A 27,184-nucleotide genomic window follows, 5' to 3' on the forward strand; every position below is an offset into this window, starting at 1 on the left:
CTCTCACGTTTGCTTGAGTTAGTAGAGTTTGAATCTAGTCCCGAGCTTCATTTACAATACGAGCCGTATTAAAAGGTGCATAGAGTTGCCTTTGTGCAACAAACATTTATCGGATGAGAAGAAGCGCCGCATCAAACTCAGTCACCAGTCACCACTGTTACTAAGTCTGCAGGTACCTATCATTAATAAATATAATATTAATAAATTAGGTAGAAATCTAATTTCTTGGTTACAGACTTGATCTACGACACGGTGACTTGCAAAAAATATTGTAGAGTTTTAAAAGTTAGGTACTGTGCGAGTCAAACAAAAACCACTACAGCTTATAAACCGCAAATGTTTTTATGTTAATAACAAATACATACCTATACTTTAAACAGCGAAATCACTAAGGTCATTCAAATTTACGCTTTGGAGAAATTCAAAGTGAGACTTCACGACTCTATGTTTTCATAAAGTTGAACCAATACTTAACCGTGCATTCTAATTCATTTTTCCAGAAAGTCTTTATTTTTATTCTTGAAACCTTATTACTAAGATATTGGACGAATAATAAACTAATCTGGCAAGAAAGTGGTATAAAAGTTTTGTACAGTCTGGTCAGCGAAAAAGAGACCAAAAAGTTGATAACATAACTTTATTCCAATTGTAACAAAGACGTTTTGCGAACTTTTTGGCTACTTTGAGTGTCCCGAACTATTTGACGCTGACTGTACCTATAAAATCACTAAGGAATAGCTTAGTACCTATGTCAATTGATTATTAGTGGTATGGAGTCAATTGCAATAACATTTGATTCTGGTGGACATGTTTGGCAAAAACATGCCGCAATCAAAAGTACCTAGACACAATTTGCTTTGATGTCACTATTTCTAAGTGAATACACAGCCTAATCAAATAGCCCATTCGGGTATCGATAGGGAAATTAAATATTGATTAATTTCAAGTCCAACTTCCTACATGACAATGCAAGTTGAGACAAAAACGATAGTTGTTTTTATTTGACCATAAATCAAAAAGTTAGAATAGGAATAGTAAAAGGTGCAGCTTTTTTATTAATTTTGCAAAACTTCAAAAGAAGGGGAGGCTGAAAAAGTCATCTAGAAAAAAATTGACCCTCTCTCTCGAACCATTTCTCGAAGTACTTCAGAGTAACTAATATTGCCCAAATAATGTTATTGTTATCACAGCCAGTAAGCAAATTAAAAGAACATTTATCTTCAGTAGCCTTTACAGACGTATTGACTGGGACTAGATGGACATCCGTTACTTGTCGAAATGGTTAAGAGTGTAAGCCGGTGCGAACTAACCGCAATCACCTAACCGCTTGGCACGAACGCGCGCGTATCCACTCCTGCGCATAGCGCGGCCGTTTGAATATCGAACGCTCGATTCGAAACAAAATAGAATCGATTTAAAGTGGATTAATGCAAGTGTAGTGAGTGATGACCTGTAGGTTGTGAAAAGTTCTTAATAGGAATAGTTGGTAAGTTTTTATGGAAAGAGCTTTTATGGAATTTTCCGATTTGTAAACAGATGTTTGGAAAGAAATGCTAACTGGAACTTTTTCGTTTTATTTACACAACAGAAACACATTTTATTAAATAAAAAATATAACCATTACCTGTAAATGAAACTAGTTCTAAAATAAATAAAATTATCAATTATTACTTGTACGAGTAGGTACCTACACTTTTGCAGTTTTAAGTGTGAAAAATATAACTCAAAATGAAAGAAAACTTCACTCAGTCAATATTTTTTGATAAACTATTCTGAGTTTACTCAGTTATAAAAAGTTATAATTAGTTACTATTTGTATATTTTTTTATATAACTTGTGTAAAATAGGACCAAAATAATTGATAAATAACGAAACAAAAAATCTTTACTTAATCTTCAAAAGAATTCGGATAAAAACATTGCGTAATGTAATCCCGATGCAATTCAAAATTAAAACAAACGCAACGCAAGAATTTCAAACAACCGCAGCGCAAACGAAGCTAAGTATGCAAATTGGTTAAACCGAGAAGTGAAAGCCACACCGTGAACCTAACACAAACATCGCTTATTCAATGTTTCATAATCGACGACGCTTAGAAATTATTGATTATAAATTAAAATATTGGCGACATAATATAATCCTTTAATCTATCCGGCATACACGATCCTTTTACTTTTATGCAATAATTTTAACCGGCAGATAGTGACAGAGACTATTACGGCACCTTACAGTATTTATTTACCAATTTTTTGTATCGAGGCGAATTAGGCAAAAATATTATGTGAAATGGAAAAACTTAATGTTATGCCTATTTCGGAACTTGAAGATTTCTCATGTAAAAGCTTTGTGGTGGCAACTTTTATGAGGAAAAAAATCTTTTAATACAAAAAGTTTGATGATTGATATGCAAAAATCAAAAATATTTTATTAAATTTTTACCAATAATGGCACTTATGAACGTCAAAATACAGTAAAAAAAGGTAGCCCTTAAGGGGCAGGAAGGATATTATTATTTATTTTGCAAAGTTTCTTCACCTTCTAAATAATAAACGAATCGCCTAATACATGCGTTACGGAAATTAATTAATGCAAAGATAAAATAAATTCAACCATAATGTAGGTTATCTTTCTTATTTGTAAACTTTGATTTACTTTAGCAATCGATACACTGTCATGATCCCTGTCATATTTACTTAGGTAGATTATATTTTTTTCTACTTATTTAGTACCAAAACTGATAAGTAATTAATCATTTGCATTATACTAAATAGTAAAACAAGTACATATTCATTACTCATATTAGCAATAATACAAACATAAATATAAGGTCGCATTTTTATACCAGCTGTATAATGTTTTTCTTGCAGAAAGAGAATCAGAACTGAATATGATTCACCAAAACAAAATTTGGGTGAAACAAATATTGCATTTATCAAATTAATGTAAAACAGTAACTTTAATACAATGACATTTATGTCAAATGTACAAAAATAAAGGAATGTTTTCTTTCAGTAAAATTTTCTATCTAGAGTATTAAGAGTATTTTCCCTTCAGTTGGCATTACAAAATTCCACCTTGTATAATCCGCCTTTATTTACAATTTTAGTCTTGACTAGGATGCGTTCAAGCTTCGAGTCTAATAACCAGCCTTGACACGCGGTATTTAGAGCTCAAAATAACACTATTTCATTTTATATAAGTTTGCAATACGGAACCCCAAAATGTAACTGGAAAGTCTGCAAATTAATTACTTCCTGATACTTACAGGCATAGGACCTAATTATTTCTTACTCGATAGTTATTTGAAAATAGAATTGAAATGTCACAATTAATTGTTTAGGTACGATAACCTCATGAAAAAACATAAGCACAATCTTCTGTTTCAGTGATATATTCAGACACACCATAAAGTTTATGATCGAGAAAATGATAACCACATAAATGGTCATTTAATAATAAGACCAATGCGGCAAGTGGTTACGATGTGCAGTGAACATATTTTAAAAACTACGAATAAAATAAATACATTCTTAAAATAGGCAAGTCTCTTAAATTCTGGATAAAAATGACATACTGAAATATTTACGTATCACATACTATAATTAAGTATTTAATTTAGGCAACTAGGCAATACCTAAACTGGATGTGACTTGGCAATTGAACTATAAATGTACGACTTAGTAATTTGCTACCGACATTTAAACGAATTAAAACTCGAAGTGATGCTATTATGGTCTAAAAATAAGTCAAATTGTCTTCCTGATTCACATGAGCTGACATTTAAGATGCCTACATTCTTATTTTTTCGATGAGGAAAAAAGTTTCAGGCTGACATACTAGTATGGTATTAAGAGCGATACAGAATTACAGACTGCAATGACTGCAATGTATGTCGCATTACGAGTATATTGTAAATATTTTTTTGCATTGCATATAATTTATTCTAGAGTGTCTCAACTGTGACGACATAGTAAGCCAATATCGCTTTACTTAAGGCAAATATTTTGCACCAATAGTCAAATATTATTGTGTAAATCTCTATATCAGCCTTTAGGGGGTTCCACTTCGAACATATCCTCTTCAACCCTCCACCGACTTCTGTCCCTGACCACTTGCATCCAGTTTACTCCAGCCTGCTGCCGAATGTCGTCTGTCCACCGCGGCACCGTTTAGGCGGTCTTCCCCTGCCGCGGGTGTTGTCGCGGGGTCTCCACTCCAGGGTCTTTCTGGCCCACCGATCCTGGTTCATCCGTGCAATTTGCCCTGCCCATCTCCATTGACGGCTCTCAATCTCTTCCACCACGTCGCTGACCCCTGTCTTTTTTCTGATCCACTCGTTTCTTCCCCCATTGTGTAAATAGCACTCATATGTATATTCGCGTACTTATTTCAAATTGGAAGTATCGTCTTACGATTTAAGTAATTGGCTAATAAATGAAGTCTGTACAATGTAAACACTGCAAGTCTTATAAGACCGAATCTTCTGTTTGAACTCATATGACCGTGTCATGCATCTCTGGCGAGAGCCAAAGGACTCGGATTTAAAGCTGTACGTATCTATACGTATTTTGATTGACATTTTGATAAGATACTTTTTTGTGAAACTTTGTGTCACTGTTATCGAAATAGAGCTTTATTTTTGAAGCGCTACAATTGCAATTCGCATGCGGCATCAAACAAACCGTACGATTATGAATTTCAATATGACTTGTGTCATTTAGAATGCGTATTGAAATTCCAATCCGTCTTTCAAAAATCCGTGGATATTTTTTTGCATGTTAACTGAGGCCAAAGTTAAACCATTCGACCGATAAGATGAATGTGGTACGAAAGCCGAAGAGAATAGAAATAGCATTGAGTAAACTATGTATTTATAGTTACACATAATACCTAATTTTAATTCTGCTGAGTATTTGAGTGCAATATCAGGTAGTACTCAGATAACGTCTACTTACAAAATAACAACTTTCTAAAGTCATGCACCTTATAAAGCTAAAATATGTTTTAGCCAGTACTTTTAAGAACTGTAACGTGTATGTCATAATGTCAATTTAATATCCGTATTACTTTAAATCCGTGTTTTTCTGCTGTTTACACACGGTAATTCCCTTTGGTATTTTGGGTTTTACTTAATTATTACTTGCCGAATCTATGTATTTATGAACAATCAGTGTTATCTGCTCGTAAAACTTGTTCAACATTACATACCTATTAAGTATTCATAAACTTCTTCACAAACAAACCTGCGAAAACTTTGGCTATTTAGTTTTCTGATGCCGGTAAATAGTACTTACTAACTAGGTGTCAAATACAAAACTGCTGCGTTTATAACCTGTTGGTATTTTTTGGGAAAAAATTGTATTTGTTATTTGCTAGAGAATTGGTAGATAACCCAGAATGATATTGGTAATAAATAAATAAATAAATAAATAATATCTGTTCACTAACATACATTAATTTGTCGAATAGATCATATTTTTTTTCTATTTCTTCATACCATCACCATCACTATTGTCATGTTGTTTAACATCTATTTCGATGCCTTTTATCGCATTGTTTTTTGTGGTGGTTTCCTAGGATAAACATTGAATCGTGTGTGCGCAAAAAATCCGCAACTTTTTTCATGCATGTCATCACTACATAATTTTTCCCTAAAAATTACGTAGTGATGACATGCATGAAAAAAGTTCCGGATTTTTTGCGCACATACGATTCTCTTTATCAGTTTTGAGAACATGAAAGCCTAATAATTGCAGCATGAGTTTTGGGTGTCAAAAGAAGATTGTCCAAATAATGTTTTTAGGTAGCGAGAGGTTTTGAGGAAAGTGAAGTAATTCAAAAGCATAACTTTGGTACATTAACACAAATACATATACATTTTCTAAGATACAACAACAAAATTGTGATGTGAAAATGTACGGAACATTCCGCACACAGGATTTCTCGTAGCTGGCCGGATTTTCAGTTCTAATAGCTAAAGTTCTAAAAGCTACACAATAACACGTATGATAAGTTACATTTTTAGCAGAAGTAATCTAGGGTCATGTTATTTGTTCGCCTCTTCCACCCTATTTACGTCTAAACGTCAAATTAGTCTTTAAATATAGAGGAAAATAACCATATTGACAAACTACCAAAACAGGAAGCCTTCTGTGGAAGCTTGTATGCATAACAGGTGACAATCCTAAGTATTTTCCACCGTTTTTAAAGAGTGATCCATCGTTTGGTCGCGAATAGGTGATACGACCCTATCAAACTTAAAATCAAGGAGCGTTCATAGCGCCATCATTCATGATGTATGTCTTTAACGCCCAGCCATATTAAATACAGTCCAGATACCAATTTAATTGCAGCTTAAGTGTATTGTGATAAGGGTCAAAATAAGTATTCATACGGCCTTGCGAAGTCCATCATTCCTTTGTTGCCCAACTTCACATGCTCATCCGATAATTGCATCCATTGTGTCCTGTAAGGCTTTATTACTCACTAGCTTGTAGTTAGCGTATTGTTCTATGGGTTGGCAGTCAGTTAAAACAGTTTTTGATATAATGAGAGGTTTATAATTACTTTTTGCATGACGTTGGATAAAGAACATACACGCGTAATGTTTGTCTGAAACGTTTCATGCTGCAGAAATATTTTTTTACTGTTAAGCTCTTAAGTGTCACTCTGACCTTATTAGGGTTCCGTATTTACTCTACGACTTCATTTCAGCTAGAAAAATAAAATTAAATGCCAAAATTAATCTCTAACTGTTAATAAATTAGGTTTCATTTAACATGTCTTACAAACAGAATACCTGCAATTATTACCGTCAAATTACCTACCTGTGTACTTCCACTTCTTTGAAGTACCTACTTACAAAAAAGTTCTATTCACAGTACTACTTAGTTTCGTCACGATTTCGAATAAGTTTAAATTAAAATCTTAAATCGAATAACAACTATCAGAAAGAGGTATAAGTTTCCTCTTAAAAACCCCATGTGCTTTGTACTAACACTTCGAACTTTGTACTTTGATTCGATTCCCAATCACATCAATTAAAACATAAAAATTTTCGTCTGCATTTAAGATCTTTACAAGAGGTGGTCTCTACAACTTGTCTATTTTATAAATTGAAAACTGTTGGCTGACTGTAATGTCATTTAGATATGGTTCGTTCGTTCGTTCGTTTCAGCCGATAGACGTCCACTGCTGGACAAAGGCCTCCCCCAAGGATAGGCCTTAGATATAGGTACTTATAAAAAATAAATGTCGTAGACTCATAATGTACGCGCCAGCATTAAAACCTCATGCAATTCAAACTCATGTCACACTATTCTATCACTCATTCTGACAGTCCTTTTTCCTATCCTCTCCCTCCCACCTTCAGTCTCGCTCTCGCATCGCAACGCGCCGCTTCGCCTACCTATCTGGGCGTTAATTACTAAATAAGTATCCAAAATAAACCAATTCAAATAAACCCAAATCGCGCGCTAAACTCATCTCAATAAAATTCAAGTGTTTGTGAAAGTGAAAGAAGAACCAAGCTTGGACCGTCCTGTGGAGTCTGCTCAATCGAAGGTATCCCATCCCATTCCTATCCCAATCTCCTACAACTCCTTTCTGGTCCTACCGAGCCGCATGGTTCATTTCCTATCCTTTACACTTACAGAAAATCACAACTACACATTTTCACGCATCCGTCATTTTGACAACTCTCTAGAAAATTCTAGAAAATTCGCTCGTTTGACACATTCTTTCTGGAAAGTTCGATTCGTTTGATATTTGACACATTCTAGAAATTACTATTCGCTCAAACGTCAACTCGTTGTTTGTAAACACGTGTATTTTTAAATTCAATCTTTTAAAATTTTATTTCAATTCAATTTCAAATTCGCTTACATACGCTACGCATTTTATTTTCCTACTGGATTATAAATAAATACGCACAACTCAACTCATTTTTTAACGCTAGCTCTCGTGCGTGTGTTTGCTCACCTACAATACAATGGAGGGAGTAAAACGCAAAATTAATTTGCTTGAAGCTAAAAAAGAAGCGCTTTTTCAGAGGGTTCAGGAACTATACGACCTCAGCCTAAAGGTCTCCGACCCTCAGATTGAACAAATTTTCATGTCTCGCATGCATTCGATTGAAAAAACGAGATCGGATTTTCTTGATACCATTGACGAACTTAATTTGTGTTATATGAAAAATGATGAGGAACTCAAACCTACATTTGCCGCACTCAACTCGTTTGACGATTTGTACTGTAACATCCTTTCGGTGCAAAGCTCCATCGCACAACTAAAGGCCAACACAGAGCGTCGCAAACAGGATTTCGTAAAAAAATTACCGCCTTTAGAACTAGTCTCTTTCGACGGAGCCCCTTCCAAGTGGCCCGTTTTCTACCAAAATTTTAAAACGCTTATTCATGAGAACACTGGTTTGTCTCCAGGTGAAAAGGCTCAATACCTTATAGGAAAACTTTCCGGAAAAGCACTTACAATTTGCTCGGGTATTCCACCTACTGGTGAGAACTATTTCATAATTTGGAACAACCTATTAGAAAAATACCAAGACATAAGAGTACAAGCCTCTATGTATTTGGAACAGTTAATAAATTTCAAATCGCAATCTTTAGATGAATTTTTGGAACAGTATTGCTCAGCTGAAGCTGCCTTACGACGTTTACAGATTGATGACCTTTCCGATTTCATTTTGACTCATATTGCTCTCAGTAAATTAGACAAAGACACTCTAAATTTATTTGAACAATCCATTAAGCACGTAAAAATGCCTACGTTTAATGATCTCAAGACTTTTATAAAAGAACAGAATAAGATCCATTCTTTACGCTCATCTTTTACGCAGAATAAGCTGTACGTTAATAATAAAACGAATTTCGCATCGCAGTCTAAAAACTCGAAACCGACACAGTCGTTTGTTTCTAATACAGCTTCTGGAGTAAAACCCAATCAACATTACTTCCAATCTCAACCGAATTCGCAAGGCTCATACACTCCATCCTCTGTACGCAAGAATTGTCAACTTTGTAAGACGGAACCTGAACATGCCCTGTTCAAATGCAGTTATTTTCTCTCGAAAAATGCGCCAACTCGCCACTCTTTAGTTACTAAATGTAACTTTTGTCTCAATTGTTTAGGCTTTCATAACATCAAAGATTGCAGATCTCAAAATCGTTGCTCAGTTTGCCAACGTAAACATCACACTCTTATTCATATAGATAACTTTAACGTGAATAGACCTATGACGTCACAACAGCTGACTTGCAGCGCGACGCTTTCGCCGACCGACGCGTCCATGTCCGCGCCCGGTCCGGTCACGCCGCCGTTGCAATCGATGCCAACCAACAATGTATCTCTCTCTGCAGTCACTCCGTCGATCGCTGATGAATCTAGTACCACGGTCTTATTACCCACCGCGTCAGTGTATACTTATGACAATAATAAGACGTGTCAAAAATTACGCGTGTTTCTAGACACAGGTTCGATGAGCAACTTTATCACAAATAAATGTTGTGCGCGACTGAACTTAAAAGTCAATCCGCTACCTACCACTATTAAGGGCATAGGTCAGTCTGAAAGTGTGTCGCTAGGATATGTATCTTTCACAATTGCCTCACGCTTTGATCCCAGGTGTAAATACACAATTAACGCACGCGTCATTGATACAATAACCGATTATTTACCTAATGTAAAGGTTGACATAACCCAGTTATCGCATTTACAAGGTCTTCCTATGGCTGATGACAGCTTCGATATCCCTGCTGAAATCGATTGTTTGTTAGGCAATGAGATATTCCCGCTTCTTTTAGGTAGTAATAAAATAACTTCACCGCAATCCTCTGTCATCGCTATCGAAACCACGCTCGGATATCTCGCTATGGGACGCGCTCAGTGCTACTCAGCTCATTCACGCAATGATAATAAAGCATTCTTTTGCAATGTAGACTCGCACTCATTAGAATCACTCACGCAACGCTTTTGGGAGCTTGAAAGTGTACCTACTAAGAGACACATCAGCCCTGACGACGAAATATGTGAAAACATTTTCCAATCAACTCATTCTCGCGACGACTCTGGGACTTATACAGTTTCTTTGCCATTTAAACTCGACCCATCAGAACTCGGCGATTCTTATTTTACTGCTAGGCGTCGCTTCTATAACTTAGAAAAAAAGTTAGACTCAACTCCGGACTTACGCACTAACTATAATGAAAATATTCAAGACTGTATCGATCGCGGTTTTCTGTCAAAAGTCGAAAACGCATCGAATTCAGAGGAAAATACTCCAAATTATTATATACCTCATCATGCAGTATACCGACCAGATAAACTCACTTCAAAAACTCGAGTCGTTTTAGATGCAAGTTGTAAAACAACCTCTGGAAAGTCGTTAAATGATGTTCTTTACACTGGCCCAAACTTACAAAGTAATATTTTTGATCTTTTAATTAACTTACGCATTTTCTCAGTCGCTTTATCTGCTGATATTGAAAAGATGTATTTCTGTGTAAAGCTTGATCAAAATCACCACCCGTTTCAACGCATATTATTTCGATTTGATCCTGAATCACCGATTGATACTTATCAATACAATAGGGTTTCTTTTGGCGTTTCTAGCTCGCCTTACCTCGCTATGCGTGTCGTTCGCCAACTCGCTGAGGACGAGCGCGCGAATTATCCTATCGCCGCGTCTGAAGCTCAATCCTGTATGTATATGGACGATTATGTCTCATCGATGGACGGGTTAGAAAAAGCTGAACAATCTTATCATCAAATGGTTAAGATGTTCATGGCCGGGGGGTTTAAAATGGTTAAGTGGATCTCGAACAACCCTGAGCTTATAAATAAGATTCCCGATTCGCATAAAAATCCACAGCTCGTCGATTTTGACACTGACTCAGAAATTACGACAAAAATCATAGGCATGCAGTGGCTTCCTAATGATGACGTTTTTCTTTACAAAATTAACTCTACTAACTCTGACCAATGCACAAAACGCACGATTCTTTCCGCAACCGCTAGATTATTCGACCCTTTGGGTTTGCTAGGCCCTGTGACAGCGTTTCTCAAACTCTTAATTCAAGAATGCTGGCAGCGCGAACTTGAATGGGATCAGCCAGTTCCAGACTCAATAAAAAATAAATGGAATCGGTTTGATAGTGAGATTAACTATTTATCGCAATTAAAAATATCTCGTCATATAGGAATCACCGCGGGTTGTCACGTCACTATCATGGGCTTCGCGGACGCCAGCGAAGTATGCTACGGAGCTGTAGTTTATGTGCGCGTGAGCTCTGATGCAGATTCACCCGGTGAAGTCTTTCTTATCGCATCCAAATCGCGTGTCGCGCCTTTAAAGAAAATATCTCTTGCGCGGCTTGAACTGTGCGCAGCGCTGCTCTTGACAAATCTTTTATTATCGGTTCGCGATAGTATAGAGAATCGTTATCATGTTAACTCAATTTACGCATTTTCAGACTCGACTGTCACTCTCACGTGGATACATTCTCCCGCGTACAAATTTCACACATTTGTTGCGAATAGAATTACTGAAATTAATTCGAAACTCAACGCAAAAATTTGGCATCATGTTAATGGAAATGAAAATCCTGCAGATGTAATATCGCGACCTGTAACTCCTAAAGCATTATTAAATCAATTAAATTGGTTTCACTCTCCTCAATGGACAGCTCAGCCAATCTCGCAATGGCCTATCGAGCCATTTCAAGTTTCATCTAACAGTGTTCGACTGGAAGAGAAAACTATCGCTCTTGTTTCAGAGACAAACTCTCAATCGAACTCTCACTTTTTCGATCGATTAATTGATCGCATTTCCACGTACCCAAAATTATTACGCGCTACTGTGTACGTGTTACGCTTCGCTAAAATACTACGTTCAGACGGAGTGGTTACATCCTCTGATTTAGAACTCGCTGAACTCTATTTAGTACGCCATATACAGGCACTATTTTTTACTCAAGATATGCACGCAATTAAAAATAATAAACCCTTTAACAAATCGCTTCTCAAACTTAACCCTTTCATTGACTCTGATAATATACTTCGTGTCGGAGGTCGACTCACTCACTCTCAACTCAACTATGGACAAAAGCATCCAATCATTCTATCGCCTAAACATCGCTTCACTCAACTTTTAGTTGATTACTTTCATGTATGTAATTTACATACTGGTCCTTCACTTCTACTCAGTCTGCTTAGACAGAAATTTTGGATACTTTCCGCACGTAACTTAGTACGTCAAAGAGTGCATCAATGCAATATCTGTTTTCGTTTAAACCCTAAAGCTACAAACCCTCTTATGGGCGACTTGCCATCATTTCGCGTTTCAGAAGCTAAAGCCTTTGTTTATACATCGGTCGATTATGCAGGTCCCTTCTTTATTACTCACATTCGCCGCAGAGGTGTTAAAAGCCAGAAGGCTTATATTTGTTTATTTTGCTGTCTTACAACTAAGGCTCTACACATAGAGTTAGTTTCAGACTTAAGCTCTGATCTATTTCTCGCCGCTTTTCGTCGATTCATTTGTAGAAGAGGCCCCGTTTCCATGATATATAGCGACGGAGGTACTAACTTCATTGGCGCTAAACGCAAGCTTGACGAAATTTACGCTCTTTTAGAATCTGACTCTCACAAAAATTATTTAAGTTCACATTTGGCTGAACAACGCATTAAGTTTCTTCATAGTCCACCATATGGTCCGCACTTTAACGGCATCACAGAGATAAATGTTCGTTATGTAAAAACGCATCTTTATAAAGTTATTGGTCTTCAAGTGTTAACATACGAAGAGTTCAACACTGTACTTGTACAAATAGAAGGCTTATTGAATAGTAGACCATTGTGTGTTCTTAGCTCTGACCCATCTGATATATCCGCTCTCACTCCCAATCACTTTCTCAATATAACTCCACTGAAATTCTTACCAGTAGAGAATGTCTCTGATATTTCTGACAATCGGTTAACGCGTTATCAGTTAGTCAATAAATTAGTGCAAAGCTTTTGGCGTCGCTGGAGTCAGGAGTATTTAACTTCTCTACAACGCCGTGAAAAGTGGAATACGGTGACCAAACCGATAGATGTGGGCTCTGTTGTTGTTATAAAAGATGACAATGCGCATCCTCTTTGTTGGCCATTGGGTGTGGTTGTGGAAGTATATCCCGGAAAGGACAAAATCATTCGCACCTTAAAGATTCGCACTGCAACCGGTACTTATGTTCGGCCTGTAGTTAGAGTTTGTCCTCTTCCTTTACAGTAACTCAAATAATGTTCTTAACTTTATTTTAACATTAACTTTAATTTAACACAACTTTAACGCTAATTTAACTCGTTTAGTTCTCTCTAACGCATGTTTTTTTACGTTTTTAACTTTTTTTTTTACAAACGCTACTCAATCTAGAGGAAGACCTCTAGGCCGGGGGAGTTGTACGCGCCAGCATTAAAACCTCATGCAATTCAAACTCATGTCACACTATTCTATCACTCATTCTGACAGTCCTTTTTCCTATCCTCTCCCTCCCACCTTCAGTCTCGCTCTCGCATCGCAACGCGCCGCTTCGCCTACCTATCTGGGCGTTAATTACTAAATAAGTATCCAAAATAAACCAATTCAAATAAACCCAAATCGCGCGCTAAACTCATCTCAATAAAATTCAAGTGTTTGTGAAAGTGAAAGAAGAACCAAGCTTGGACCGTCCTGTGGAGTCTGCTCAATCGAAGGTATCCCATCCCATTCCTATCCCAATCTCCTACACATAATATTCTTACTTCATTTAGTAAAGTGGTCGGCAACAGTACGTTTCTCTAGAAACTTCCTGCCCCGTACAACCAAACTGTGGAATGGACTGTCGTCTGCGGGTTTTCCGGACGGATACGACCTGCAAGCTTTCAAGAGGAGAGCTTTCTTCACCTTAAAGGCCGGCAACGCACCTGTAACGCCCCTGGGTCTACGGGTGTCTATGGGCGACGGTAATCACTTATCATCAGGTGATCCGTCTGCTCGTTTGCCTCCTGTCATATAAAAAAAAATACTATACTACTCGTATATTAAGCAGAAAAGTCGAAAAATAAAATCTATTTTTATTCGCTCAGAAATCAAAATTTTTGGTACCTATTCTATTAAATTCAATTTTTTATTGCTATTCCAGACTTATGTATTCAATTTGGTTATTTTACGAGTAATTAAACTATTGTATGAGGAATATTGCGCCTTAGGAGTAACCCGGCTGATACGGATAGGTACAAGAAACATAATATTGATGATACAGTGATGCTAATTCGTGAGACATATTTTTTTACCAGATTGCACCGACACGGAAAACCATACGCCGTTGCACAAAAAAGTCTCAGTTTAACAACGACGAAAATAAATAGTAAATCATTTTAGTATGAACTATTGCATGTAATACCTATCTATATTCTTTCTTTGATGTTGATAAAGTAAGCGTTGCAAAAAATAGGCTATTTCCATGTCTCTTTATGTTTAGGGTCCTATTAGCACTTTGAAAGAAAATATTTATAGCAAAGTGTTGTAGAGAAGACCGTAAAACAAGCTGTGATCGATATTAATTTTATTCTTAAAGTACGTTCAATGTAGACTTTACTTTACCATTTCAAATCAAGTCTTTATTTTTACTTTAGGGGTTTCTAGCGGCCGCCCGCGACTTCGTACGCGTGGATCCCGTTTTACCCCCTTAGGGGTTGAAGTTGAATTTTGTAAAATCCCGTCTTAGTGAGCTAACCCTCATTCAAAATTCGAGACGCCTAGCACTTGTAGTTTCTGAGATTTTGTGATGAGTGAGTCAGTGACCTTCCGCTTTTATAATCGTAGATAGATAAGATGTTTGAAGGTAGTGAGGTTTTAAGGGTTTTAATTAAGATGAGTGGCTGAAACTAACGCCAGAAGTAGCGTATGCGCTTGCGTGTCATACACGGCATTAAACTGCAGAAGAATGAATGGATGCGTTGTTTCGTTTGTATCCTATTAAAATAACCATGTCATGTTTACAAACTCTCACCTGCTACCTGTTGTTCAAACACTGGATACATTTTGCTGAAAATGTTTTCAAAACAGCCACCCTTTGTCTCCTCAGTTACGAAGAAAGAATGGACACGTGATAAGACAAAATTTCAATTTGGTTCTTTAATACAATCTCTAGCAACATTTACACTGAAAATACAGGATGACTTTTAAATCGTTGGCATCCTTTTAAACTAAGACTCTACTCATGGTATATTCCCTGATTATGAAACTTTGATGAGTTAAAATTTCAAAAATCAAAATCTTCTACAGACGATAGAACACCAAACTTAACTCTGTGGCATCTTATTTCGATGTAGTAGGTGTTATAGTGCAACAAAAAATGTATAGTTTGACGTGCTGTTAACTGTACTAAAACAAATAAATAGTAAAATTAAGACAAAAAACTCATTGGATTTGTCTCATATTCAGGGAACGTACTACTCGTATGTATCATGAGTAGAGTCTTAGTTTAAAAGGATGCCAACGATTTCAATGTCACCCTGTATACTCGTCCCCAATAGACATAGAGTAGGGTGTCCCTTATATGGCCGAAAAAAAATTTTTTTTAGATATTGAAATGCATACCCTCTATTTCTTTTCGTACTACTCAGACATACTTAAATACAAAATTTCATCATCCTACGTCCACATTAACCCGTGCCGACTTAGCTCTGAAGATTTTGAAAAATGCTGGTTTCGTTATGTAGCTAAATCAATTAAAATATTTATTTTTTATAAAATATTTATAAAAAGAAGATAACATTACAGATCAGACAATATATTTTACTTTTGAGGGACCCTTTTTTACATTCTGGATACAGATTTCCATGCTCCTGAATATTGGCCTGATTTTTGCTACACTGTGCGTAGCAAAAAAAGCTTTTGCTCTTCCTTTGCAGTGATCAAACCATGAAAATCTTGCATAAGCTTTATAGCTCTTTCAGCTGTATCATTAACTACCCTTAAAGAAGCACTTTTTTGCCTTTAAATAGGCAACATCTTTATCTCATATAGAAATGTGTCTCAGGGGGAAATTATTATCAATTTTCAATCGAGAAAATAAATTTATACTCTTGACAGACACAAAACCACTCAATGGTTTTCCAACAACAATAAATAAGGCAGTATTATTATCAATTCATTACAAACAGGATAAAAAATTAGTACAAAGTCCTATTTACCATAGAAATAATCATACCTTCTTCAGATGGAATGTATCTCTTCCCAGAATCATACATACTCTCTCTTTGTACTTTTACTACAATATTGACGATGTTTGTTCATGACCTTCATCATCAAAGAGTGATAAAACGGCAATTTCTTCTGATATGAAGTACCAAAGATGTTGACTAAACTTGCTCAGGGCTGCTTTGGAAATCAATTTGTCAACACTCTCATATACCTTTTGGAAAGTGGATGTCAAGAGTTCCTTAAGGCTTTCCTCAGAGCTGGTAAGCTGGTCGTGATGTCCTTGCGTTTGTATAGAATCTTGCGTAGTAAGAGATGACGATAAACCTCCGAAACATATTTGCTCTATTTTTATTTATTTATTTATTTAATTTTCTTTGTCTTGCACTTTCTACTTTCTTAACTAACTTTTTGTCTACACCTTAACACTCTGGACGCCTTGGTTTTATTTGTTTTTGTTAAAATATTTTATTTGTTTTTAAATCCTCCTCACCGCGGCGCTTATAAATCTTGATTTTTTTAAATCTTATAAATCTTGAATTTTTCTTGCAACTCCCTCCAAGCATGGTGAAGATACACAAGTTTTTTTTACACAGTTAGGCTCTGGTAGGATTTATAGCTTTTCCCAAAATATAATACACTCCCGAATGATAAGATTAGAGGTTTCAATAACATTTAATTAACTTCGCAAAATATGTTAAAAACTACTGCAAAAACTTGACGATTAACGGTAAATTGGTGCCTATTATTTGATAAATTTACGTCCCCGACTAAGAATATACTTTTTTTATTGCTTCTTAATTCCACAGCCATCTTCTAAATGTCAAACAATAGGTGTTTATCACGAGATTAATTGAGAACAAATGACAAATACCGCGAATACGCACCGCTACTGCCGCGCAACATGTTTCGATGCAAGTCGGCACGGGTTATCATACTCCAAATAAGGTAAAAATTTATTTTCGAGTGTTTTAGAGGCAAACAAACAAAACTAAGACCTATGCGTTACAAATTTAAAACTTTGAAAAATAAGGGACACCCTAACATAGAGTTATAAATTTTTACAATTTATTGAATCTAAGCTATGTGCGGATATAAAACATGTTTAATGGGACTTCTTTCAGAATGTAAAATAGGTTTAGGCTGAAAAATTACTGAAAAACGTGATAGTTTATTAAATTTTCTGTCAAATGACGTCTTACATCGAGACCATTCACCTGTAAATAACTACCTTTAACCAATAATTCCAGAAATAGAAATGTCAAGAACGAAATTGCATCTTGTATCGTAACTTTACAGTCATACCAGTGATCCCGGTAGGTGATCACCTCTATGCAGGTCTAAAGAACTAACGCTATAAACGTATTACTAGATTAATTGAGAATTAAGATTTGGTCCTTAATTTTTATAGCGTTATCAAGTCTGGTGTAATAACCATTAAAATAATTTGCCTACAACATTTATCTGCATAATCTTGGCTTGCAATTTTTATAGATATTTGTGACAAGGCCACCCTAAGATTATGACTGTTACTTACAAGTGAATGGTTTTTGTAACCATTCGTCGGTTAGGCTAAGCTTTTTTCAATGTCAAAAGTTTAATGTAATTTGATTTCGGTTAAAATAAAAAGTGACATAAAAACTCAAGTAGCTTTGTATGCAATATAAAATTACTACTTAATTGGCTCTTATTAACAAAAACTAGCACAGCTTGAATCAAATCACTCAATTCATCTTAAGAGTCAATGTTTGAAAGAGTTATATCGGGATAAAATATACCTAACCATCAGTTTTGTAAACGGATGTGTATGACATCTTTAACTGGTCGTAAAAACAAACACTGTTCATAAAAACTAAATTATTGTTTTCCTTAGTGATTGCCAAAATATGTATGAATAAAGCTTGGTGTGTGGGAAATTTTCATATTCGTCATTTAAGTATGACATGCTCTGCATGGTTAGATGATTTTTCAATTGTCATGATGTTTTTAAACTTTATAAAGTGGTTCTAAAGTGACACAGGTTTTTGTAAAAATCACGTAACCCTGGAAAAATAATATCATTTCCTCTAATCATAGGGAAAATTACACCTTAATTTTAAATTATTACAAATGATTACCATTCACCATGAAAAACTGACAAAGAGTAGGTACCGAGAATTTAGTAAAATTCGATTTACACGTGTTGTTACAAAACTCTACATAATTTGATATATTTTCTTGAAAATTTAAGGAGGCGTTTAAATGACAATACAACACAATGTAGTAAACAAAACCACTACAAATGCAAATTGCGCGCCCATCAACGTGCAAAACATTAAATCCGGCCCATTCAAGATGTCCTCAACTTGCGAGACTGCCAAAGTGATTCGCGTTTGTGTCAATGCGACATCCTCTTATTGATAGCACCAGACCCTTTATGCAAACGTACACGTCCAGTCCCTGACCTTGATCCGTAACGCGGAATCAGTTACAGCAAGGTCAGTGCGATGACACTGCGTTATTTTTTGTACCAGCTGATGTATTGTGCAAATAATACTCCCACAACGCACATGACAGCAGTTAGAGACCGAATTACAGCATTGAATACTACCATGACAAGTTCGTAGTCAATTTTTGGACAGGTTTCATGATTCAATGTAACTATTGTGGAATTGTGTCGATCGATCGCGTTCAATAGATAAAATGGATGGACAAAGCATCAATAGAATGTAATTGTAAAAGACCTGACCAACCCATGATTAGCAGCCCACGGAACTGGCATAGTTATGTATATATACGTTTTGTTAAAACACGATGCTTTACCCCTTAAATTAATAATTACGACGTAACAAGTTGATGTTTTGTATTCTTTCTCAATTGACGTAAGACATTATTTTCTTTTTCTTTTCACTGTGTACTATTATAATTTAATTATTTTCTATGAATTTCATTTGCATATTATAGTACAAAACAGACTTTATTTACATACTTTATCCTATAAAACCTAGTACTCTACAGATGTTTATTAAAATTGATATAAAACTGCAGGTTGGATAGAACCGTGTAAATGTACTAAATCAAAGATTTGGAAACATAAGAGAAATAACGAACAGTTTATTTAGTTCAGACAATCAGTTTAAAATGTAATCTACTGACGAATAGTTATTTCTGCGACACAAGCTATCAATTCAACCGTTAAATTAAATTCCACAGCTACTCGTAGACCAAAATCTGGTAGGTATTGATTAACGTGCACGTGTTTTATCTCTTTTTTAAATAATGTACTAAAATGCTAGTTTGAAACATAAGAATGCAGATTAAATTCCCATCTGTAAACAATGTAACAAAAGAAACAACGTTTTCCGTGACTTAGTGACTGCGATGGTCTACCTCGATAAACCATTGTGACTACGTAAAGTTAATTCTGTCTAACAGTCGGCGACGATTACGTTAAGTACGTAGGCAATCATAAAATGATTACGGCGTCCGGTGTATACTGCATTTACCAATCAAAGGTACAAAGCCCATTGAGCGAAATATGAAGTTTACGTCTGTAGGCACGCGGACACAATAAATACTACTGGGTGGTGTGATACCAGCACTTACTCCATTGATATGTGTCGTCCTTGTTTCAGATACGTGCACCAGTCATGACGGCTGACGCGAAGAATCTAGAAAACAGCAAAGCTGAAAAGGCTATTAATGGCAGCGACTTAAATGGAACCAATGTAATTAAGAATAGCTTTAATAAAGAAAAACTCAATCAAGATAAAAAAGATGTAGACGATTGGGATGAGTTGGACATTTTTCAGAAAACGAAACGAGTGATGTCCATGATTACTGTAGAACCGATTTTAGCATGTTACGTGATGCCATCCGTGCTGTCAGCTTTAGCAACTCAGAATTTATATTTGGAAAAAGCTTGTAGAGTTAATTTAGGGTTCGATCATCACGTGTGTGATGCCTTAACGAGAAGGGAGACTGCTAATTATACTCTTGAAGAGGAAGCAGTTCAGACTCTAGTTGCTTCTGTTGCTGGCTGGAAGACCGTGCTGCAGTCATTCTTGCCCTGTGGAATATTAATTTTTTTGGGAGCGTACAGTGACAAGATTGGACAGAGAAAATTCTGCATGCTGTTACCAATCATTGGAGAATTTCTGACGAGTATAGGTTTGATTGTCAATACCTATTTCTTTCATCAGCTGCCGGTTGAGGTTGCTGCAGTGACTGAAGCTATATTCCCTGCCTTGACTGGAGGGTGGTTCACGATGTTTATGGGAGTGTTTAGTTATATCGCGGACGTCACTACAGAAGAACAAAGGACGTTAAGGATCGGTGTTGTGAATCTGTTTTACTCAGTCGGAGTGCCAGTGGGGGCTGCTCTCAGTGGGATATTGGTGCGGAAAATTGGACTCTATGGTGTGTTCTCGTTGAGTGCTTCGTTATACATTCTGAGTTTCTTCTATGGCTACTATAGGATCAAGGAAGTCAAGAGGCCTGACTTAAATACGGTAAGGACATTTTTTGTTTCTGCTCTATTAACGGAACGGTTTATTTTATTAATGTATTATTATAATTAGTTGCTTGTAAAGTCGACGCCTTGACAGCGCTGCAAAATTAAACGGTTCATTGAACTAAATAAGAAGTTGTCTGTTTAATGCGATTACTGGAACGATAAGATGACAGTCACAGTCCAGTTCATACTAGGTATCTAATTAAATATAGCTCTGATGCAGTAACTATTTTAAGTTGATAGTGTAATGGATAAGATGATTGTTGCATGTGTCGATAACAATCATTGGTGAGAAGGGGTTCTATGTATGTCAGGGCAAAGAGACGTCTATGTGTCAATAATGTTAATTATGTGTTACTAATAATATACTATACTAAGTACTATTATATGACACTTGTGACAAATACAAAGGTTTTCTGGACACGCTATCATAGTAACAGTGAATACGATTTACACGTCACGTTAATAGGACAAACTATTGAAACAACAACATAATAACACAAACGAACAAACAATGGTGGTCATTATAATAATAATAACATCTAATACAAAAAAAAAGATTTTTTCAAAGCAATTATACAACATAATTTTAATATTGCTATGTATGCAGGACGCGTATAAAACTTTAGTAAAAATTTACTATGGAATAACTGTTATCCCATATTTACAATTGTTGTACAGCTTTTTCTATTGACTTTTACTATTAACAAATAATGCGACTTCTTTGTTAATTAATAATAGAGCTGGTCATAATGGTTGTGTCATCATACTCAGAAATAAAATAAGGTTATTAGGTTTTAGCACTCTACTTTCTCAACAATAAATTTGCAGTTGTATAAACATCAATGTTGAAACAAAAGATAATAATATGATTTTCCTATAGGTACATAATTATTGTTTCAATTATTTTTAATTTGTGATAAAATATAATTGAAAATAACTTAATACTTATACAAAATTTTTGTCATACTATACAAATACGATTTGGTTTTCTGTCACTAATGATTTTAAGGCTTTATTCTCAAATGGTAAAATTTTCATGCAAAAAAGAAGTAGGTACCTTAATGATTGTGGTCGTGCATGTTTAGTACGACCACTAATGAAGGAAAAATTCTTAGTGAACAAACAGAACATAATTATTTATTAATGAACAATAAAAAGGGAACTATTTCATTACTTAGTCAGAATTTCCTCATTAGTGCTTTTATGAATGGTGATATACAAATAATTTAAATTAACTTTAATTCCTTGTTTTAGCAATCAATGCGATTTTGTGATTGAACGTGTGTGACCCTCACGTAGTCACGATTTTTGCCTGTCACTTATCCTTTCCCACGCAGGTAGTCTTTGTGATGTTACCAAAGTTACTGAAAATGGGTAGGTACCTATCTAGTATTATAAATTATTTGGAGTCGTATGCCCGTATTCACAAAAATTACTATGAGGTCTCACAGTGCGCGTGGACGCATAGGGTGACACAATCACAGAGCTCTATTCAATGCTGTGCGTTCGATTTGCTGCTTCACATAAGCAAGCATCGTGTGTAAATACGGGCGTTAGTTGCAACTTCTCTAGTAGGTCTCACCAAATGCTGGCTTCATACTGACAAGATTCGAAATGGTTTTTTTTCCACTTCGCAGCCAGCTAAGTTTTATTACGAAATGGTCCGAAGCCAAAAACTTTTGATATTTAAGTAGCCTAATTTTAAGGATTTGTATCAATGTTTCCTTTTCCTTCTTTTTTAGAAATATCAAAACTAAGTAATTAATTTATCTTAAACTTCACGTTTAATGTTTGGTCGGCTTCTAATTATGAGGAATCGGCCGATACCAAATCGGTGTACCTAATGTGTGCTTTCATACTTGCCCATACTGCCAGCAGCCTGCAGTCAGCGTTATTAAGCTAGATGACAATATAATGTATTAGTCGATATTACATTTACATAATAATATTGTTACTATTTATATCGAAGCCTCCTATTCTACGAATTTCATTATTATGCAAATACCAGTACTTGAACTTAAAAGTAGAGTGTTCAATTCACAATTTTATTGTAACACTTAGAAAATAGAAAATATTATACATCCTTGACGGTGGAAGATTCTTCGGCATTCTGTAATCTTTTTACTGACGATAAAACCGGCAGTTACTGTTCTTGTCCGTTATGTAATAGGCCCCAAGTTCAATGATTGGCGTTATTTGAGCATAAAAAGGCCATCAACTTGACCCAAATTGTCACACTCTGTTGACAGGAAGGACCTTCAGTCATTCGTTTTTAGCACGATACGAAACAATCACTTTTACTATTGGGTGTTAAGCACTCACTTACTTATTATTATGAAATGGATTTTGTTGTCTCGTGAGAAAATCGAATGTAGAAATCGACTGGTTGATCGCAAAAAGATATCTATAAATAAGTCCTTTGTATCGAGCGTAGAACCCTGTTGTCAGACGTGTTCAGTAACCAGTGCCCTGAGTACAAATAAATATCTCGTATGAAATGGTATGAAAAACAAAATAACGCCTCTACGGTTAAGTTGTAGAAAGAACACGATTACGAGAGTTATTGTGCTCAGGGTACAGGCGTCTGTGTGCCTACCATGAGTTTACGTTAGGTGTGCTCGCTAGCGACTGCGTAAAAAAATGACATTTAAATGTATGACATATTGTGCAGCGCCCCTAGCGGCTACTTTCAAGAAACAAAATCTTCATAGAATTTTTTGACGTATTCGCTAGCGAGCTCACCTAACGTAAACTCATGGTAGGCACACTGAAATGGTTCGATCGGATCGACGCCAATGTGGTTCATTCTTTGTTCAGTGATGTTCATCGTAATAAATATTTCTTTCTTTCTTTTCTTTCATTCAAAACACACCTAGGAATCGAACCCAGATCACTCTGGGACAAGAATGATGACACCTTGTAACTTGAATCGAAATACCATGACAACTTCTTTCACTGGCTGAGACGTGACGTCTCTGTAGACTGTAACAATATTGATTCTTCGATGCAATAAACCATTGCCTTATAATAAGCTTTTGTAATGATCTTGTTTTCAGAAACCAGCGAAGAACTGTTGCGAATGGCTCCGCCAGTTCTTCGATACGCGATACGTCAAGGAAACCCTCATGGTAGCCTTCAAGAACGGGCCGAACAAAAGGAGACTCCGGGTCATCATGCTTGTAGTGGTGCTGTGTGTGGTCATTGGTCCTATTTATGGTAAGATAGTTTCTTTGGATGTGTTCGTCAATTTCAGCCCAGCTAAATGACGTCCACTGCTGGACAAATGCCTCTCCCAATGATTTCTACAACGATCGGTCCTGCGCTGCCCGCATCCAGATACTTCCCGCGACCTACACCAAATGGTCGTCCACCTAGCGGGCTCACAATACTTCTTCTGGCTAGTGGTCTCCACTCGAGAACATTGAATTTGTGCCAGTAATGATTATTTAAAAGTTTGATGACTTCATGGGAGTAATTTTAAGACATCAACTTCTTCAAGTAAGGCCGTTTGTAGACATCAGTTTTTTTACCGGACGACGGACCGTCAAAAACGGATATCATTTGTTTGCTGTCAATTTTCTCGCCGAACCTATGTAAATGAAAATGAAATATTTTATTCAGCGACACAAAACAGCATCAAAAATATGAAACAAAAGTAAAACTAAATAGAGTAGGTAGGTAATGTGCTTGTCACCGAAACGGCATCCACTCAGCATCATGCCGAGGTGTCGTAAGGGACACCACGACGCTGGTCTTCCGTGGATACCCGAAGGGCAAGAGGCACTGCTATAACACAGCAATACTACTCCGGTTGCAGTACAAGTACCTAACACAGTTATCACTTTAAAAAACACACCGATTTACGAAATAGTTAGGTATGTCCGATGCAAGTTCATTAAAAACCATAACCCACAATAAATCAGGTGAAAAAATCGGGCCGTTGTCCGTACAAGCGGCCTAAGGCGTTCTAAAGCTGAAAATTCGTCTTATGATGTGAATGTAATAATGGTTGACAATTCTTTGGCCTTGCTTGTTATTTTCCACTGCGTTTGATTAAACAATGTAACTTACATAAACATGACTTTCGCTATGACAGGTTTTACTTTCCACAGTGCACTACGGAATATTAATTTCGTCGAGGCTGTGTATGAGTACTATGAGTAGGTATACTAAAAATAGTTAAATCTAACAAATTATTGTAAAAATTTAGTACGGCCAGCACCTGAAATGAAATAAAACGTAACATTCACAGTATGTATCTAAGAAGTTTTAAGCAATCAATTGGTTTCGGTAGCACGAACCTGGATGTTGGGCTACTATTGAAGATGATAGTGATAATTACTCACTCATGGGCTATGATAGCCCCCCCTAAAAATAACCCTAGATACGCCAATGTACCATCGGCAACAGTGTTAACTATCCATTGTCTGTCATGTCGTCTCGTTCTATCGCAAAGAATCACCATTTGATGAGAGCGAGAGCAAAAACGGAAATGGATAGTTAACAGTGTGGCCGTGTGTACGTTGTACTCACAGATCATTATTTATACGTAAAATAAATATTATAAAATACTTTTGTATTTTTTCCAGGTGAAATGTCGGTGATGTACTTATTCACCAGATACCGGTTCAACTGGAACGAGGTGGACTTCAGCATGTTCTCTACTTACGCGATGTGTACTTCATTAGTTGGTACGTTTTATATTTTTTTAAAGATTGTATTGCACAAATATTAAGTCCCGGTAGCCCCTCGTGGTAAATAAGCTTCCTCTCGACTAATTGTGGTGAGCCCACCACAATAGTCGAGCGGGCGGTGGGATTCGAACCCGCGTTCCTCGGATCTCGAGTCGGCCAGTCCGACCCTTCACCGTTCAGCTATCGTGGCTATTATAATTAATTCAGTACTCATTTAGCTAATTAGCCTTACTTCAGTCAAATGGAGCCAGTATTACTGACTCAATTTGAACGTGGGTCTCCTCTGGGTGAGCAAGCACATTAGAATTTTGTATCTGAAAATCATGTTGATGTATTTTGCGTACATTTTGAGTAGCATTGCTTATCCGCGTCGTTATTGTTCTTGTAGACCATTGACATACCCTCTTATTAATAAAAAGTTACACCTAGGATGAACTTTGGCTTAAAATGACATTTCCATAAGTTCAACTAGGGTGTAACTTTTATTAATAAGGGGGATAGTGTACTACGCTAGTAATATTAGTTCAATGTTGTAGACTAATTCAATAGTTTTTTCGATGTGCATCAAATATGAATAGCAAAAAAAAGTTTACAAGTATTTGAGTAAACATATTGAAAATATCATGTAAAATAGAACTTTTCATTTTAATTCTGTTCCAATTATTTTTCCAGGAACTTTGTTCTCGGTGGGGGTCTTCAGCCATCTTTTGAAGTTCGACGACGCCATCATCGGGGTTATATCTTGTACCAGCAAGATCCTAGCCGGGTTCATGTATGCTTTCGCTACCAAAACCTGGCACATCTACATAGGTATTAATGTTTTATTACATTTGAGTTAAAAAATATATTTAAATATGCTAATTTTTAATTTTTCTTTCAGCCCCATTGATCGAGATTTTCAATGGGACTTCTTTCATTGCTATGAGATCTATGGTCTCTAAATTGGTTGAAAGAGATGAGCTGGGTGAGTACGTAAAGTTAAAGTTAAGTTTGTTTAAGGTCATAACACACTTATCAACCCGGAAAGGGATCAACATCATATCGCCTTTAGCCGCACTGTCAACCGCCTTGAGTTGATACGGTTACGATCCGTTTCCGGGTTGATATGTGTGCTTCGTCCTTTAGCTGCTGTAAAGGTGTCCATGTATGTATGGACCAGTCCATATATATGTATGGACTAGGCGTTCTGGATACGCGTAAACTGAGTACGCGTACTATAGTCTTTTTCACCTAAGATGATCCGTATGACGTTTCGAGTTTGAAAGATTTAGAGATGTCACTTAACTAAACCATAGCGATTTATCTATCGATTTGTTTCGAAGAGTTAGTAAAACCTACTTTTAGAGAAATATTTTGTATAGGTGTTATTTAACAAAAAACATGTTTTTTTTTAATTACAAATATTATTGTAACAATTTTTATTGATAATATTTAAATTTCATGGTTCGTGTTCAAAAAAAAGAATTCCTAAAAAGTACTGGTTCTGTTTCTTTAAATTAAAAACTATTAATTTATTTTCAATGCGTTTATTAAAGTCAATAATCGAAAAATATATTTGATTTTTGTGATGTTTTAATAACTAAGTATTCACTGCAATCGATTAATGAACCGCGGAAATAATCGATTTTATTATACAAGAAATACCCCAGCACTAAATCTATTCCGTTTCACACATTGCGTACATTAAATAAAAAATATTTTTACATCGTATTTAATTAAAATATAATCAATAGACTCAGATTTTACTATATATTTCAA

General features: G+C 36.0%; 1 protein-coding gene across 1 annotated transcript in view; it reads left to right on the forward strand.

Moving 5' to 3' along the window:
• The first annotated feature begins 1,300 nt into the window (after positions 1-1,300).
• The window catches only part of LOC135076853 (probable peptidoglycan muropeptide transporter SLC46), a 28,526-nt gene continuing 2,642 nt past the window's right edge, over positions 1,301-27,184 (forward strand). Inside the window, exons 1-6 of the mRNA XM_063971322.1 lie at positions 1,301-1,486; positions 19,852-20,727; positions 23,789-23,948; positions 25,322-25,423; positions 26,099-26,236; positions 26,307-26,390. Of these exons, the coding sequence (XP_063827392.1) occupies positions 19,867-20,727; positions 23,789-23,948; positions 25,322-25,423; positions 26,099-26,236; positions 26,307-26,390 (1,345 nt within the window). The 5' untranslated portion in view covers positions 1,301-1,486; positions 19,852-19,866. The remainder of the gene's footprint in view (positions 1,487-19,851; positions 20,728-23,788; positions 23,949-25,321; positions 25,424-26,098; positions 26,237-26,306; positions 26,391-27,184) is intronic.

Source organism: Ostrinia nubilalis, chromosome 12 (assembly GCF_963855985.1).
Source record: "Ostrinia nubilalis chromosome 12, ilOstNubi1.1, whole genome shotgun sequence".
NCBI classification, from domain to species: Eukaryota; Metazoa; Arthropoda; class Insecta; order Lepidoptera; family Crambidae; genus Ostrinia; species Ostrinia nubilalis.